The sequence below is a fragment of the Thrips palmi genome, unplaced genomic scaffold (assembly GCF_012932325.1).
Source record: "Thrips palmi isolate BJ-2018 unplaced genomic scaffold, TpBJ-2018v1 HiC_scaffold_3, whole genome shotgun sequence".
Lineage (NCBI taxonomy): Eukaryota > Metazoa > Arthropoda > Insecta > Thysanoptera > Thripidae > Thrips > Thrips palmi.
In genome coordinates this window covers 3,363,317-3,380,873 of record NW_023144630.1, presented here as the reverse complement: position 1 = coordinate 3,380,873, position 17,557 = coordinate 3,363,317, and the positions used below count along the sequence as shown (strand labels likewise).

Genomic DNA, 17,557 nt, shown 5'->3' with positions numbered 1-17,557 from the left:
AAAAAAAGTTTAATTTTGGCAGTGTAACGCCCTTGTGACCGATTTTGAGCGCGTGTCCAATTGTTCCTCCTTGCAGTGTTGTCGCGGGCCTCATTAACATGATTACGACACTTTGGGGACGGCGTACTTGGAGACACATACGTGCCCTGGCTCCGCCCTGAAAGTCGTTTTCGCCGCGCTGTCTCTCTCGCGGTCTTCGCTGTCCCTCCACCGGTCTTCTGGCCCACTGTGGGCCGGCGCCAAGGGTTGGGTTGGGACACCGGGCAAGCCACCAGAACGAGTTCGTCCACGCAACGGAAACTTGCTTGTCACAACAAACGCTTCCGCTAGCTCGGGCTGGGCCGGGCCGGGCTGGGAGGGCACGGGCAGCAATTAGCATGGCTAGTCTGCGCTCCCTGGTCTGCAACCACATTCGCGCGTAAAAAGATGCTAAGAAAAAAGCAACATTAAGTTAAAAACTCTCCCCGGACGTAATATCATCACCACACTACTTGACTGGACACAGTGAAAATATTTTATTTTTCACGCAGGCGCCTAGCACTGTACGAAAAACAATTAGGATCAGCCATGGCGGAGCGACCGGTGTCCAGAAGGGGGAGGGGGGCAGTGCTAGGGGGAAGGGGGGGGGACCACGCCCGGCTCTCCAGAACGGCGGGGGCAGGGAACCGAGTGGCCTTGCCTACCGACAGTCTTCATTCATTTCGCGTCCCGGCCGCTCCACTCGGCAGCCAGTCAGGTTGGCCGAGTGGTCTAAGGCGTCAGATTTAAGCTCTGATCCCCTCATGGGGTCGTGGGTTCGAACCCCACACCTGACATTCTTTTTATTTCCGCCAGTTGCTTTTCCCGCCTGGACATTGGTTTCGTTTAATGGTTTGGCTTGGGCAATCCAAGCAATGCAGGCACCGCCGTGTCTGGCGGTGTCCTCTCCTCTTCCTGGGGTCGGGTCGCAGCGTCGGGTCGCGTCGCGTCGCGGGTCGGGTGATGCCTTCCTACTGGGTGTTACCGCACGGCCACTGGGCCCCCGCAGCCCCGCGGCGCCCCGCGGCCCAGCGCTGCCGCATTGGATCGCCGACCTTTTTGTAAGCGCCGTCGCACAGTGGGCCAGAAGACCGGCGCCGGCGGACAAAGCCCTAAACGCGTTTTGAGCTCCAGAGTCGCTAAATGGGACTCGAACCGAACGTGTGACCCCACCAATGGAGTGCTCTCCGAACGAGGAATCCATTGATGGGGTCACACGGTCGGTTCGAGTCCCGTTTAGCGACTCTGAAGCTCAAAACGCGTCTGGAGTCTTCTGGCCCACTGTGCGTCTAGCCCCGAAATTCACCGCGTCGTGGAACGGGTTCGCAGGACTCGCGCCGACACCGTATGGAGTCCTTGACATGCGATCGACACATCGACAGGCAGTGACTCTCCTAATTGGTACACTGTAGGCCGTGTCCCGCGCCCCCCGCCGAGCGGCCTGTCTCTCTCGCTCGCACTCGCGGGCCGTCCCGTAGGGGTTCGAGAGAGACAGCGCGCCCCGGCCGTGCCTTGGCCGGCGTGCCGGGTGTCGAAAGGCCGCACAGGCCGCCGGCTAAATCGCTGGACGGTCGAGCTCTGTCTCTCTCGCACCCGTGTGGAGAACCCATGAGTGCGACAGAGACAGAGCGACGACTCGCCGGGCAGGTGCAAAGCACACTGCAAAGCACACTGCAAAGCACACTGCAAAGCACGTGCAAACGAGGTATCGGCGCGATGGCATCCGAGATCTCGACTGCCGACTTCGATACTATCGATACACGGCTGGCATGTTTGGAACGCGCAGCGCAGCGCGCAGTCGACAATCTTTCACGAGGATTCTCCAATTCTTGGGTGTTATTGATTCTCATCGGAAAACAGACAGACAGACAGACAGACAGACAGACAGACAGACAGACAGGCGAACGGACTGCACCGCGACACCGCAGGTGATGGCGAAGTGACGGTCCAAGGTCCCTGGCGGCCTAAGGTCCCTGATTAGCAACAGGTGCATCACTGTATTTGTTTCTAGCCTCTCACCGAGCCTCGGCCAGGCGTCGCGGTCCCCTCCGCCGGTCAAAAAGGTCAGGCACCGGCTGTCTCTCTCGCACCTACAGGGGACGTCCTGCGAGTGCGAGAGAGACAGAGAGAGAGCGTGCGGTGCTGACGGGTTCTGGGCCCGCTGGGATAATGGTGGCCAAACATGATATAACCACTCGGCTTGCCAAACTAGCCGGCCGGGCGGAGTACTCGGCAGACCCATCGCCCGGCCGGCCTTGGCTCGCCTTGGCTAGCCTTGGAGAGGCGCGGGCCGCGCGGACGGTCGTGGGTTCAAATCCTCGCGCAAGGCCACTTTCACTTTATAACCGCCGCCGCGTTGTTTCGTCTTTTAAGTGATTTGCAGAATCCGTCACTGGGGACGCTCCGCTCCGGCTTGCGACACAGTGGGCCAGAGGACCGGAGGAGGCGCCCAAAACGTTATGAGCTCCAGAGTCGCTAAATAGGACTCGAACCGAGCGTGTGACCCCACCAATGGATTCCTCGTTCGGAGAGCAATCCATTGGTGGGGTCACACGTTCGGTTCGAGTCCCATTTAGCGACTCTGGAGCTGAAAACGCGTCTTTGGCTGCTGGCCCACTGTGCGGCGGCGGCCTTGGCCACCAGCGCGCACAGGAATTTGAGGCGGGACAAGAAACTTTCCCGTCGCAGCGACTCATCGAACGAGATCAATTAGAGGAATATGGGAGAAAGCCGGGAGCCCCGCCCAGTCCGGCCCAGCCCAATCCCGCCCGATCCAGCGCTCCCGCCGCCGCGGCCGAATCCAACGAATACGGGAAGGTACCAAAGCACGCCCAAACGAAAGACGACGCTCGCGTGGAAATTTTTGTTCCACTGATTTTCTAACACTGAGCCTGAGACAGTCGAATTTCACAGACAAACTTCGCAATTTATTTATTATTGCCTGGTTTTTATCCGCTTATTGTACCGCTACTCCGTTCGCTTCACACACTACATTTTACTTGTAGTACTTCCATTCATTTCCCATTCGTTTTCCTCTCCGTCTGTTTACAGTGTACGCAACACCTGTCCTTTTCCTCTCCCCGACCTGCCCTACCAATCCCACCATTACGGTGCAACTCGCATAGGTCACTACCGCGACTCGGCAGCGCGGCCCCACAGTGTGGGCCCCACACCGGCCCGCGGGCCCAGCCGACTCCGAGAGCCACTCCGTCTCTCTCTCGCACCTCCACGGCACGGCCCGTGAGTGCGAGAGAGACGGGGTGACTCTCGGAATCCGTCGCCCGCAGAGGCGCCGGCCGGTCGCGCTTTTGTAACGAGGGGGAAACATCGCGCAACACAAACTGTGTGACCCGCCAGCCTGGGCGGCGGTGTGGCGGCGTGCGTACACCGTACACCGCGTACGCCAAGCACTTCCACACACACTCGCACACACTCACACTCTCTCACTCACACACACACACACACCACTCACAGTAAACTGCCCCTTTCCCCTCCCGCCCTTCTCTCTCTCTCCTCTCTCTCTCTCTCTCTCTCTCTCTCTCTCTCTCTCTCTCTCTTCTCTCTCTCTCTCTCTCTCTCTCCACAGTGTCGTTGCACTTCCAGACTGAAACTGGAGAAAAATACTCCAGCGCGGCACCGCGTGGGCCCAAACGACCCACCCAGGCACGCAAAGCCGCGAGGCCCTTCCCCGCCTCCAGTTGTTGTTGTTGTTGTTTTTGTTTTGTTCCTTTCCTTTCGACACCGATAATTCGCCGGGATTCGTCTACGATTCTTTGGAGGCTAAAGCCGCCGCCGGGGCCGGATAATCGCTCTGATGCAACGGGACCGATCCGCCGGGCGGTGAATACTAACAAAAATCGTGACGATGTATGGAATGTATGAAACATGCCTAGTGAGTTTGCTGGGCACGCGTATAGCACGCGTGGCAACGGTCGGCTCGCCGTGCGCAAGGTAGCGTTGCGTTGTACCAGGGAGCCCCACAGAGCCTCGACAAAAGTTTTCATATTTTTGAACCGTTTGCTGGGGCTACAGTAACCGCTTGTCTCGCATCCACGAGGCAAAATTTGGAAAAAAAAGTGTCACAATGTGTTTGTTATTGTTTTTTTAGAGTTTTATTTGAAGGAATCGGACCTGCACCCAAAAAAAAATTGACTTCTTGGATCAAAAAAAATTACACTTTTCTCGTTTGATTGCAAAAAAAATTCTGCATCCAATTTTTTTTTTCTTGAATGAAGAAAATTTTTCTTGTGTCAAAATTGTTTTTTCTCACGAAAACCAAAAAAATTAAAAATTAAGAAACCATTTTTCTGGGTGTACAGTCTCCCAGTGGTGGTTCCAGCAGTGTGCTCCCTCCCAGAGGCATACCGCGGTCGCACCACCGTCGCGAGGACGTCCTCCAGCCAGCGGCGGGGCCCGGGGTGGGGCTCGGGGGCCGCGGCAGGGGCTCGGGGGCCACGAACCTGAAACAAGACGGGAAAATCGATTAGACGAGTCCCCGAGCCGCGCAGCCGCGCCTTCCCCTGGACACACCTTTGGATCGAAAAGGACCCTACCGGACCAGTCTCAGCGACACTCCCCGTTCCAGAGACGAGCCCCGCTGGAGTGATTCCGAACAGAGAGAGAGAGAGAGAGAGAGAGAGAGAGAGAGAGCCGTGCAACAGGCCGCACGCAGAGCGCACGCGTGCGTGACCAAGTGCCAGCCTTTACGGTGCACCGTATTCCGGCACAACGGGGTCTATGCACTCCGCACCCCGCGATGCCCGCCGCCTTCCAGTGCACCGGCCAAGACGCGTTTTGAGCCCCAGAGTCGCTACATGGGCCTCGAACCGCACGTGTGGCCCCACCAATGGATTGCTCTCCGAACGAGGAATCCATTGGTGGGGTCACACGTTCGGTTCGAGCCCTGTTTAGCGACTCTGGTGCTCAAAACGCGTCTGGAGTTTCGGCCGCCTCCGCCGGTCTTCTGGCAAGTCCACTGTGATCGACACCCAGCTGGCTGTCCGAGCGGCAAGCGCGGCAAGCCACCGGGCTGGTCACCACGCTGGTTCCGGCCACGCCATAGAGTCGCTCAGGGCGAACTTTCTCTCTCGCGGGCCCTGCCGGCCGGTCTGGCTGCCTGGCCCAGCCTGGCCCTTGCATCGCCTGCACGGGGGCCGCGGCCTGCCCTGCCTGCCGGGCCCAACAAGCTGGCCCTGCCGTATCGCCTTACCGCGCCAGGACCGCGCCGGGACCGGCCGGTGCAGCGGGGGGGGGGGGGGGGGGGGGGGGGCACCACATTCCAGACAACGAGCTGGCCGGGTTGACCCCAGTACGTAATGCATCCTCGTGACGTAACGCTTTCAATTATCATTTCGCCGCGCACATTCTCTCATCTTTCACAACGGGAGTCGCCGCTACTCCGCGCGACAAAGAAGTGGTGGCCGGCGATACGCCACGCGCGAGGGAGTCGTAAAACCCGCCTCTAGCGCATTCTCGAGGGCTGCGACCAGAATCGACCAGAGTGGACCAGTCGCGACCAGAATCGACCACAATCGAGAAAGGACAAAGATGCACGCGTGAGTCCATTCCCACACCCTGAAAAATGGTTTCTTCCTTACTTTCCTTGGTTTTTGCAAAAAAAAAATTGACACAAGATTTTTTTTCAAACAAGACAAAAAAAAAGTTTGGATCAATGTAATTTTGATTGACAAAAAAAACAAGAAAAGTTGTTTTTTTATCTAAGAAGTTAATTTTAGTGCACTTTTTTTTTAAAAAAATAATCGTTGAAAGTACAACTGAGCAACTACAACAAAAACCTGCCAAAACTAAAAGTTACAAGGATTTTTTTAGCTTGTTTTCCGGCCTGTGAGGTCCGCTCCTCGAGAATGGTGTCCCCCAGTCTTAAGCGCAAGCGCGTTCGAAAGTCGGCGCCCCTCAAGCTGGCCACTGATTACGAACACCACCCAGTCCGATGGGCCCCCAGTGGGGCTCCCTGTCCATGAGGCGAAGCGCGCCAGCGCGAGGAGGAAAAAGTTGATAGAAAGTGCTGGGCCGCGTATCCTAGCCGATGGGTGCGGTGGTGGCACCACGGTGGCACCCAGCCCAGACGACAACCACTTCCGATTTATTATTATTTGGGACGGACTTTATTTTGAGCCGGGAAGGAAAGTGGCCCCCGACATCAGAGGGACTGACTGCACCTGTGTGCCGGCCGGGCGGGCGGGGCAACCAACGCCACCAACGGAACCGAGCGGGGCGCCGTTTGCTGAGCCAGCACTAAGGCTGGGAAATGAATGAATCATGAATGAAAACTACAATGATTGATGACTCAAGTATTGAATAAATTATGACAGAATGAATAAACTGTTCATAAAGGACGAAAAATGAATGAATGAATGAATGAATGAATGAATGAATGAATGAATGAATGAATGAATGAATGAATGAATGAATGAATGAATGAATGAAGTGTAAGGCGCTGACCCCGAGCCACGTCCGGTCTGGCTGAAGCTAAAGCGGACCGGTGCCCAAGAATGGCGGGACATGAAGGGCCCCGCCCCGCCACACCCCGCTATGGCAAGCAAGGCAAGCGTCCCAAGGTCCGCGTGCTCATCTCACTAACACCCCGGCACATATGGCGTCCACGAGGCGAAAGGGTCAAGTACTCGTTCCAGTGCAGACAACCTTTTTTTTTCTCGTTGGTAATACTTGTATTTAGCACCCCAGCACCTCAGGCGTCTGAGTCAAGGGTCAAGTGACTCGTCCGCCAAAAAGCCAAACTCATTTTTAGGCACGAAGTAGCCTTATAGTATCCCCCGGTTTTGTTTTATTTTTTTTTTTTTTTTTTTTTTTTGCCTTGGTTGCGTTTCCGAAGGGATGCGCACCCACGCACACCCGCACACACACACGCGCACACACACACGCACGCTCGTCTGGAAAGCACTTTCCCTCTCGGCAAATCCTATTCCTATATTCCTGTTGTGTCCAGCGGCGCGCGGCGGCGGCGCCATGCGCGTACACTGCAAGCCCTGGCGGTGCCTGGCAGGGCAGGGTCGTAGCAGAGCCGAGCCAGTAGCGCCACGGCGACGGTACACCGCGGCAGCCGCGGCCTTAACGTCGGGCTAGGCCTTTCCTAGCCTTGACTCGACTCGGAACGTCCGGAACCCGTCGGCAGTTCTATTTCTGCCACTCACGCAGCTCTGTTCCGGCACGCCGTGGCGCGCTGTGCGCGCTGGCTTGGCCGCGTTGTCTTCCATTTTTATTTGACTTTTCTGCGAGGATGCTGGCGGTGCCGGGGCGGTGCCGCCTCTCGGAAGCCCCATCGCCAGCCGCCTTAAACTGTGCTGTGATTGGCGCCATCAGACGCCGGCACGGGGAGATTTCTCTTTCTGCCTTCTCCGGCTGCACGCGCCCCGCGGGGCCCGGCCAGCCCGGCCGGCCCGGGCGCCACGAAAAAGGGAAAAAAAGAAACGAAAATGGAAACGCGAGTACCTCACAATTATAAGAAATTTTACACATTAAAAAAAAACAGATAAAAAACTTATTTTGTTTTTTAACAAAAAAAAAAAACTCTATGAAAGAAAGGTGATAATGTGTTTTCAGTTTCCTTCTAGCGCCATAAGGTCAAAATTGTCATAGTCAATCGTCTGCTTTCAAAAAAAAAAATATATTCAAAATATTGTTTAAGAAATGAAAAATATGGCATCATGACTAGTGTCGGCCTCACGGCGCGCACGGCCGCTCGCGCAGGGACACGCGAGGCATCGTTAATTCACCGTGGCACGGCACTGCCACGGCACTGCCATGAACATAATGCTTAATTGCTGCGCCGGGCCGCAAGGCGCTCCACTTATTTTAGAGCGAACAACGCGGCGTAAACTGCGGCCCGCTCCTCCCGGCAGTCCGTCCGCGGCCAGCACAGTGGGCCAGAAGACCGGCGCAGGCGGCCAAAACTCCAGACGCGTTTTGAGCTCCAGAGTCGCCAAATGGGGCTCGAAGCGAACGTGTGACCCCACCAATGGATTGCTCTCCGAACGAGGAATCCATCGGTGACTACTCTAGTGTTCGCCTTGGGCGAACTTTTCCTTCTCGATTCCAGTCGTCCATGCGGGGCCGAAACGTCCCGCTCCTTTTCGCAGTGTGTGTGGACAGCCTTGACCTGGACGGTGCACCTGCTACGGCCACTGCGGGCCACTGCCGCCACTGCCATGCCGCCGCCCCAGTATTTCATAACTCGAAATCACTTTGGGCCGTTCGGCCGTTCGGGGCGGCGCGCGCGCTGACGCCGCCGAGCCAGCGGCACCGCGGAGATAAAAAAAGAAGAAGAAGAAGAAGAAGAAAAGAGGTCGTTAACGGGTCCGTGGTGTCATTTCAAGTTGGCCAACAGTCTGGAGCACATCGCGTTACGCGCTATGGCGGTGCGCACGCGTCTAGGGCCGGCAGTGCAGTGCGCACGGTGGCTTTGCCAGGAGACCGGTGCAGGCGGACAAAACTCTAGACGCGTTTTGAGCTCCAGAGTCGCTAAATGGCACTCTAACCGAACGTGTGACCCCACCAACGGATTCGTCGTTCGGCGAGCAATCCATTGATGGGGTCACACGTTCGGTTCGAGTCCCATTCAGCGACTCTGGAGCTCAAAACGCGTCTTGACCGCCCCGTGCGTCCGTGGGGTCCGCAACCACACTGGAACGCGCAATGCAGCGATCGCGCTTATCGCCCCACTGGAAGTGCCGCCTGGGGGGGAGGGGGGGGGGGGGCAATGGTCACACCTCTGCGATTCGGCCGATGGGGCCGAACAGACAATGCCTCCTTCGCCTCGCCGCGCCGACGGCCGCCGACAATGGCCACTAACAAGTTTATTTCCTCAGTGTCTCTCCCGCCCGGCAGTATCCGCCGTTGCATGCCTCCGGCTCAGCGGGTTGCCTACCTCAGCGGGCCGTTCACCCACTGAAAGCCGATCCACGCAGAACCCCTCCGCGAGGCTAGGCAGCGCTACGCGGCCGAACCTTGCCTGCTCTTCACTCATCCTCAGCTTGGACGTGAGCCAGTGTGCCAGTCAGCGAGCGCGGGGAGCCGACTCCCTCTCTGCTCCCCTTTTCCTCAAACAACAACAACAACAAGGTCTAGATAGACCTTGGCCAACCCGGATTGGCGCGCCGGGCAGCCTGGGCGCAGCCTGGGCGCCCTACCGTCGTCGGAGAGGCAGTGTGCCTCGCAGTGCCTCGCAGTGCCGCCAACCATGCGCCAACCAAACGACCCCTCGCGCCAATTTTACGACCTCGCAGGATTACCAACTGCCATAGGGACAGTGCGAAATGACAGGTGCAGTCCAGAGCAAGGAGCGGACGACAGACAGACAGACAGACAGACAGACAGACAGACAGACAGACGGACAGACAGACAGACAGACAGCAAGAGGGATGGACAGACGTGTCCCGAGCTCGTTATTGAGCGACACTGCACTGCAGGCTGGTTGGTTGCACTGCAGGGCGCGCCGATGCATATGCACTGAAGGGCAGCAGCAGGCTTGCCAGCACACTGCCAGCAAGCGAGCGCGCATTCCCGTGCAATAATTTACCGCGTCAGCAACAATAACAACAGCAATAACAAAGCCGCTGTTTCATTGGTGAGTTGCGGCCAGCCACCGTCCCGGCTCCAGGCTTGCTCTCCAGGCGAGCCTTGACACGATGGCACCCGTTCACATTTTTCGGTTTGATGTTTGTCTGATTTGAGCAAAGAAGTTGTACTTGTAGCATTTGATTCTCAATCACTTTTTTTTGCACTCAGGAATGTGGCGGTGCGCCCCACCGTTCCCTATGTCGACACGAGCCGCCCGGTCCCACACGGACAGACGGACGGACGGACGGACGGACAGACGGACAGACAGGCATACGCATGGGTCGCTGTGACGAGTGTGCGAGATGAACCCCAAACGATATGCCCACTCACTCACACACACTGGCACTCACACACACACAGACACGCACTCACACGCACGCAGGTCCCGCTGTCATGATGATATCGTAGCGAACGAGGCCTCCTAAAGTGCCCCCGCTGTGTGCCCCCCCCCCCAAAAAAAAAAAAAACTTTGCCAAAATAAACGCTGAACGGCCGATCGACATCGGCAAACTTTCCTCTGCATGTTAATTTCCAGCGTGGTGGCCGTTTCGACCGATCGATTATCCCAAAGTCGCTCCAATCCAATCGAATCGAATCGAATCGAATCCAGCGGACAGGGGTAGACACACGGCATCGGCACGTGGCAGGCCTGGAAGGTGAGAACTACTGCACCGCACCAGGCGTTCCTTTTGCTCTGCCTCTCTTGCCAACACCAAAACGGACTTGTGTTTCTTTTCCCCGTGAAGGAGGACCAGGCAGCTGACTTGACCAGTCCGGCCAGGCCGATGTGGTATGGGGGCGGCGTGGGGCGGCGTGGGGCGGGGGGCGGCGTGGGGCGGTGCGGAGTCCACGAACGCACCGGTTTGGAGTAACTTTCGCTCTTCGCCTGGCCAGCCTGGCCATGGCGCTGCCCGGCCCGCCCGCCGCTACCAACTTGACAAAATCCAAAGCGGAAACCGGCGGAAACGTTTTGGCGTTGGGTTGGCGGACGTGGAAGGCTCTCTCCCGCACCCTCACGGCTCACGGAGAGTCTAGAGTTTTGTCCACCGCCACCGGTCTTCTGGCAAATCCACTGTGGCACGCGCTCCCCGCATCAATCTGCCGTTTCCGCGAAAGAGTGCAACGCGTGTCTGAGAGAGACAAAGGCATGGCAGTGGGGTGGCGCCTCTGGAGGCTTAGTCATCCACCGCAAGATCAAGGCCCTGCCGTCTCCGTGGCGGCGCGAGAGAGACACACTGCTAGCTCCCAGTCATGAGTCCCAGTGCTGCGGTGGGGACCGGCGGGGACCGGCGGGGGCCGCGCTGGAGCGACCAGCACTGAAAGGGGCCGAGCGGGGCGGGGCGCAGTACGTAGTCCTCAAAACAAGTCCTCAAAAACGCATTCAGTAAAACACTTAAAGTTGCCGATGGATTGACGAGGTCTGCGGACAGAGCTTCCGACGCCCATGGTTGACGTTGGAACCCATGCCTTCGGCTCTCAGCGACTCCACGGCGCTGACAGTGCCGCGGCGTCCACCACAATGGGGTACTGCTTCGTCAGAAACTTAAACGCAAGCGCAGGCAACCAGTTCCGGCACACTGCAGACGCATTCCGGAAGGTCGCCTCGTCGATCTGTCTCTGTCGTGTGACCCCACCAATGGATTCCTCCTTCGGAGAGCAATCCATTGGTGGGGTCACACGTTCGGTTCGAGTCCCATTTAGCGACTCAGGAGCTCAAACCGCGTTCAGAGTTTTGGCCGCCTCCACCGGCCTTCTGGCCCACTGTGGGCCGCCCAGCCCGCCGCAAGTTTGAATAACATCGTCGGGCCGGGGGCGGGCAGGGGGCGGGGGGCGGGCAGGTGGGTGTGAGCAGGGTAGCCATGGCAACCGGGGGACTCCCTGTGGGAGGGGGAGGGGGATCTCCTCACGATGTTGCCTCATCCCGGCAGGTATCGGGACGCACCTGATGCGTGTCCCGGAGGGAGAGGGGAGGAGACTCTCTCTCTCACACACTCGCACTCCCCGTACCCGTCTCTCTCGCACGCACCAGGCCGAGTAAGAGGCGTCTGGGCCTCAAGAATGCGAGTCCAGGACAGTCCAGGCGTGTGCAGATACTCCCGGCTGAAAGCGCGAGACAGTACCAACGCACTGCTGGTGAAGGGGCTCTGCGGACAGTCGTCACGCTGTCACGCGTGGTCACGCGTCGTCACACACGGCGAAAGGGCCGCGACGCCCAGTGGGCCAGAAGACCGGTGGAGGCGGCCAAACCCCCGGACGCGTTTTGAGCTCCAGAGTCGCTAAATGGGACTCAAACCGAACGTGTGACCCCACCAATGGATTGCTCTCCGGACGAGGAATCCATTGGTGGGGTCACACGTTCGGCTCGAGTCCTGTTTAGCGACCCTGGACCTCAAAACGCGTCCGGGATTTTGACCGCCTCCACCGGTCTTCTGGCCCACTGTGCGACGTCGCAAGCCGTCGTTGGGGCAGGTCGGGCTGCACACAGTGGCGTGGCAAGCAGTGCCAAGCAGTGCGAGGTTGCCACCGCCAAGAGGTAACCAAGAGACGAGGGGCAGCCGCAGGGGAACCAACAGGTAACCACGGGACAGCCAAGGGCCAACCAAGGGCCATACCTGTCAGTCGACCGTCGATCGACGTGGGCGAAGACTGCGGCGCCGAACGGATATCCAACAACACTGCAGCACAAGCACCACCACAAGCACTGGACACTGTCACACACAGGCACTTGGTCACGGGACCCACGGGAACGGACGGCACGCCACTGCAAATGGCGGAGGATGCAGCAAAGGCACTGCGCGGCCAGGGGCGTCGCGTCGTTGCGTCACGGCGTCGCAGGGCAGGGCTCGCCAGGTACTGAGCACCTCAAGCGGGCGGCCGCGGCAGACCGCGGACCGCGGACGGGCCGAGCCGAGCCGCCCCCACCCCGCCGCAGCCCGGTTGGGCCCCGCCTCGCCCCGCCTCGCCCCGCCTCCTTCCAGATTCACGATTTCTCCTTGGCCGAGCCCGAGCCGCCGCAGCGGGGCGCCGGCGGCGCGCTCTCGCGGCCGTCGCTGCAAGCGGCTTGGCGGCTCGGCGGCGCGGCGCGGCGGCACGGGCCTAGATGCCTAGATGCAACCGCTGCCGCTCCGGCCTCTCCGCTCCGGCCGCTCCATGCCGCCGCTGCACCTCAAGTGGCAGTGATTGGATGGGCTATCTGATTGGACGTCCGTCTTACTACCGGCTCGCAGAAGAAACAGCAAAAATTAGCTCGCCGCCTCGCCGCCGCCGCTGCACTGGCAGCACTGCGGGGGAATGCCCCGGACGACGGCGTGGCGCCGCGTCGCGTCGCGATGCGGATTTGTGGATTCGCAGACGGCCGCGACGGGAGAATGCAGAGTCGCCGCGTCGACTTGAAAGCGCGGCAGGGCTGCTGCAGGGCGACTCTAACAAGCGACTTTGGCGCATTATTCCTGAAGGGCTGCGCACGCTGTGCCGGTGTGCCATGCCTGCGGGTTGCAGTGTGACCGGCCAAACACACAGTGGGCCAGAGGACCGGTGGAGGCGGCCAAAACTCTTGACGCGTTTTGAGCTCCAGAGTCGCTAAACAGGACTCAAACCGAACGTGTGGCCCCACCAATGAATTGCTCTCCGAACGAGGAAATTATTGGTGGGGTCACACGTTCGGTTCGAGTCTAGCTACTCTGGAGCTCAAAACGCGTCTAGGGTTCTGGCCGCCTCCGGCCCACAGTGGAACGGTCCGGCTCACTGTATATCCAAACCAGGGTGAATCCGCCTCGGTTAAAACATCGAGGAAGAAGATCCGAGCGGAGCGCTGGGAACGCATATCATGAGCAGCGCGGTCGTTTGATTCCGAACGGCGCTGCGACGTTCTGTCTCTCTCGCACCCCTGCGGCTTGCCTGCGGCTTGCCCGCGGGCCACGGCAGTGCGAGAGAGACAGCGCGGGCAGTGCCGCGGCGCTGCGGCCTGCCGACTGCAGCATCATCGTGATGCACTCTGCGGCCCGTTGCTGCGGCCGCGTGGAGCTACTTGTCTGCTTGTACTCGAGGGAGAGAGAGAGAGGGAGATCCGATGATGACGTCTCATTAATGCCAACCCCTGGCGACCACCCACGCGGCCCTCCGGCGCGGTGCAGCGAGGCAATGCGTGCGTTCTGCGTTGGCAGCCCTGTTTCTCTCCGGTATCAGGGCTCGAATCAAACTCGCAGTGGCTGCCCTTCGAGGAATACGTTGGTGCCGCATGTTTGGTCGCAGAGCGACGCAAGCACTGACGGGTAAGTGTGTTTCTCTGTTTGAGTCTCCGCGAAGACGCCGCGTCGCCCGGCCAAATTGGCGCCCGGCCCGACTCGGCCCGACTGCACAATGCCGCATTCAATTTCACAAGTCCGTGGAAAACTGCGGACCGTGCGGACCGCACCGCGGCACCGCCGAGGCGGGATTGTGTGAGCATGGTCTGCGCCGCGGCACAGTCATCGCCTCCGGTCTCCGCGGATCGCCCCACGACCCCACGCCCCCGCGTCGCAAGACAAGACCGCACCGCCGCACGCGTCGCCGAAACGCCTCACCAGGCCCGGGTTCGAACACCGCCAGTGTTGCCACACAAACGGGCTGGAATTCCCTAATGCAAGGGTTGGCAGTGCTCGGCCTGGCACTACTTGACCGGAACGCGGAGCACCGCGCCAAGGTGGCGCTGAGGCGGGGCGTCTGTGCCGCCAAAAGGTGAACCGACAGCCTTCACCGAGTCTCATCGCCGTCGCTGTCTCTGTCGCACTCCTGGGGCACTGCGGCACTGCGCGGGGGTGCGAGAGAGACAGAGCGACGACCTGCAGCGTCAGCGCAGACATTCCGTCAGGCCTGGTCAGGCTCGGCGAGCCCCGAGCCGCACCAGCCGCACAGCGCACCGCGAGGCGTGCAGGCCGTGCCATTTCGTGCATTCCCCCTCAAGGACGCGGAGCGGAGGCCCTCCGCTGGCACTGCGCTCACTCCGTGACCTCTACCCGCCGCCCCTCGTTCGGAGAGCAATCCATTGGTGGGGTCACACGTTCGGTTCTCGTCCCATTTAGCGACTCTGGAGCTCAAAACGCGTCTAGAGTTTCGGCCGCCTCCGCCGGTCTTCTGGCCCACTGCGTGCCCCCGTTGCGGTGCCGAGCCATGGCCGAGCACAACGAGATCGTTAGGGTTCCGGTCCGGGTCCAGTGCGGCTGCGGCCCGTTGGAGTTGGAGAAGCGATTCGCCTCGGTGCACCGCGGTGGTCGTGTCTAGTTTGTGTCATTCCCCCTTTCTGCGCACCTGGCCGTGTGGCTCGCCTAGTGGTCTAGCCCTTAATGGTAATGGTAATAGTGGCTCGCCTGCCTCGTACTCCGCCCGGCGGCAGGCGACCCAACCGACACGCACGCCGTGGGGGCACACCACCAACCGGGCGGCCGCACGCTCACGCTGCTTCGTACCCTGGCGAGCTTTTCCTTTTCCTGCGCCGTGTTCTAGTCTGTCACCAGTACGTAGTGTTTGCGGACGATCCTCTCCTTGGTGAGACATCATGATCCGTCCTGTGAGCTCCACTGTTTGTTCTGACTTGGTTGCACATCATTTAGTTGCCTTTCTGACAGTGTATGAATCAATTTTAAGGAGCATTGACAACAATGATTTCATTCAGTCATCATCCATTGGTCTCTTTGAAAAGCAAGTGTCTCCACGCCGTTTTGAAAATTAAATTGAGGAGCTTCCAAGTAGAGAAAGTCCATTTCCTACCACCGCCATGTGATCAATGAGGTGACAAGGGAGAGAAACAGAAGTCCTGGGCTGGTTTTGTTTAAATTTTATTATACAAGATATTACTGAGGCGGCCTCTGTCCTCTTCCGAAACCACCACGGAATTCAACCTCGCCAGTGCCGGCACCGACATCAGCCTTCTTGTCTGGACCGCCAGCGGCGCCGGGAGTCCGCCGGTACGCCTCGCGGTCGGCAGCGGGCTTGGAGCCCTCCGAGCGGGGAGCGGAGGTGCGGGGCCTCACGGGCTCGGGCCTGCTCTGGCGCTTCAGGGTGGAGGGCACGATCTGCGGAACGACGAGGAAAAGCAATGTCAACAACCGCCCACATCTGCGCTCACAGTGCACAGACCGGCGGAGGCGGCCGAAACTCTAGACTCGTTTCGAGCTCCAGAGTCACTAAGCAGGACTCGAATCGAACGTGTGACCCCACCAATGGATTTGTCGTTCGGAGAGCAATCCATTGGTGGGGTCACACGACCGGTTTGAGTCCCATCTAGTGACTCAGGAGCTCAAAACGCGTCTCAAGTTTTGGCCGCCTCAACCAGACCCAACTAGACTGGATCCCCAATCACTCAAATTCAAAGTGAAGTTATGTTTGATAGGTTTGGAAATATTAAAGTAACCCATCATGTCAAACTGGATTGATGCATGATCATAAGAGGATGAAGAGGCCTCTTAACTAATAGGAAGGCAGTCCATGCAACTTTCACAAATTTTTAAGAACATGAAACTAAAATCACAGACGACTCACTGTACAATAGCGTCCAATTGAAATCAACTCAAATAATTAGGATTCTAGCAGTTACCGCAGATCTGACAGCAGACTGCATAATGGCATTATATCCCACAACGTGGAAATCAGTAAAGAAATTCATGGGTCTCATTCTGACAAGCACTAACCAGAATGGAAAATCAAATTCAAAGGTATTTTAAATGTGGATTTAATAAATTAACCAGAAAAGTACTCACCTCAGGGGGGAGGTGAAGGAAATCACGAAGATAACGAATTCCTTCATTTGTGAGATACCAGTAGTAGTGCCTCCATGCGAACTGCTCGTTGACATATCCACGGGACTTCAAACTCTGCAAATACACGGTGTGTCAGACAAATGCAAGCAACACAATTTTGAACAGGCAACTTGAGGGCACATAACACTAACCTGAAGAGCCTTGATGACATGTAAATTAGGGATGCCCAAGTCAGCCAGGTCGGGATGCTTCGGCTCATGGAAATCCTTCTTGGCCACCATGACTCCCTCTTTGAAGAGGTACTCATAGATGGCCACACGGTTCTTTTTGGGCATCAACATTCTGAAACAACACAAGACACATACATTACATGGTGTAAACAAACAACAGCAGAAGAAAAACCGGAGGACACACGTCTCGGGAACAAGCACGGAAGTTTGAAATAGCTACAGTGCCACAAATGATGGATAATAATTGACTTCAAACACACGTACAACAAATTAGAATGGCTTCTGAAGCTCACATAAAAATGATTACATCAACGGGGCACAAAGTTCTCGGACAGAGACGGCAAAGTAAAACTCGACAGTGAGGGACGTCGAAACGTAAACAAATGTGTCTAGCAGAGCTCGGCATGAACAAAATTGGTGGAGACAAAAAACAAGGGACCGGCCATAAGGGGAACCTAACCTCTAATTAGTAGTGTACTGAACACGGTAGCGGCAAGCCAGTGAACACTAAATCCGTAAACCAGACTTCGAAAAGTGCACCAAATCCAACAATACACAGGAGAAAAACTAAATACGCGGTCAGAATAAATGTACAGAGTTAAGTGTTGAAATAACCGCACGCCGCCCGCGTAGACACGTCGCTGAGCCAAAGCGCGACTTGGACCGGCAACTGACTTGAAAATACCCAAGTAATCGCAGTACCCTGGATAAATCCAAGGGCATCGAAAATCGGGGTGCCAGGGTATCGATACTTACGTGGTGAAATTTAAAATTTACTTAAGATGTAAAAGGATAACACTCACTTGATGGCTTGTGGTGGAACACGGATCAAGGAAGGTTCCTAGGGTAAAGAGGAAGAAAAACAACGCTCGTTCTTCTTCTTCCTTGCCTCTTGGTTGGGAGAGGAAGCCGAAAAGTTCGGCCAGTGTGCGACAAACTCCCCACGACGGGCTACACTAGTTTATTCGACAGGATCAG

At 57.7% G+C, this 17,557-nt stretch overlaps 2 protein-coding genes and 1 non-coding gene across 5 annotated transcripts in view; 1 reads left to right on the top strand and 2 right to left on the bottom strand.

The window, feature by feature from the left end:
- Positions 1-12,453, bottom strand: part of LOC117648160 — a 45,547-nt gene extending 33,094 nt beyond the window's left edge. Inside the window, exon 1 of the mRNA XM_034390415.1 lies at positions 12,228-12,453. The gene's annotated coding sequence lies outside the window, so the exon portion shown is untranslated. The remainder of the gene's footprint in view (positions 1-12,227) is intronic.
- Trnal-uaa lies at positions 732-815 on the top strand. The gene has a single exon. It is a non-coding gene; the product is annotated as a tRNA-Leu (tRNA).
- A 2,958-nt stretch (positions 12,454-15,411) lies between the features above and the next one.
- On the bottom strand, positions 15,412-17,541 carry LOC117647981 (40S ribosomal protein S10). Of its 3 annotated transcripts, none has more exons than XM_034390015.1 (4): positions 17,383-17,541; positions 16,541-16,691; positions 16,350-16,463; positions 15,412-15,665 (listed from the first exon to the last, which is right to left on the bottom strand). In XM_034390015.1, exons 2-4 carry the CDS (start codon positions 16,688-16,690, stop codon positions 15,444-15,446), a joined length of 486 nt encoding a protein of 161 aa, XP_034245906.1. In that variant the 5' UTR covers position 16,691; positions 17,383-17,541; the 3' UTR covers positions 15,412-15,443. The 3 variants fall into 3 exon arrangements, with proteins under 3 accessions (XP_034245906.1, XP_034245907.1, XP_034245908.1); XM_034390016.1 differs by having other exon boundaries at positions 17,336-17,439; XM_034390017.1 differs by lacking the exon at positions 17,383-17,541 and adding an exon at positions 17,040-17,157.
- Between the last annotated feature and the right edge of the window lie 16 nt (positions 17,542-17,557).

Coding starts and splice junctions, on each gene's coding strand:
- LOC117647981 (XM_034390015.1), bottom strand. CDS start 16,690: ATGTTGATGCCCAAAAAGAACCGTGTGGCCATCTATGAGTACCTCTTC. Junction 16,464..16,540: donor ATGTCATCAAGGCTCTTCAG/GTTAGTGTTATG, acceptor GTGTATTTGCAG/AGTTTGAAGTCCCGTGGATA. Junction 15,666..16,349: donor TCCTTCACCTCCCCCCTGAG/GTGAGTACTTTT, acceptor GTCGTTCCGCAG/ATCGTGCCCTCCACCCTGAA.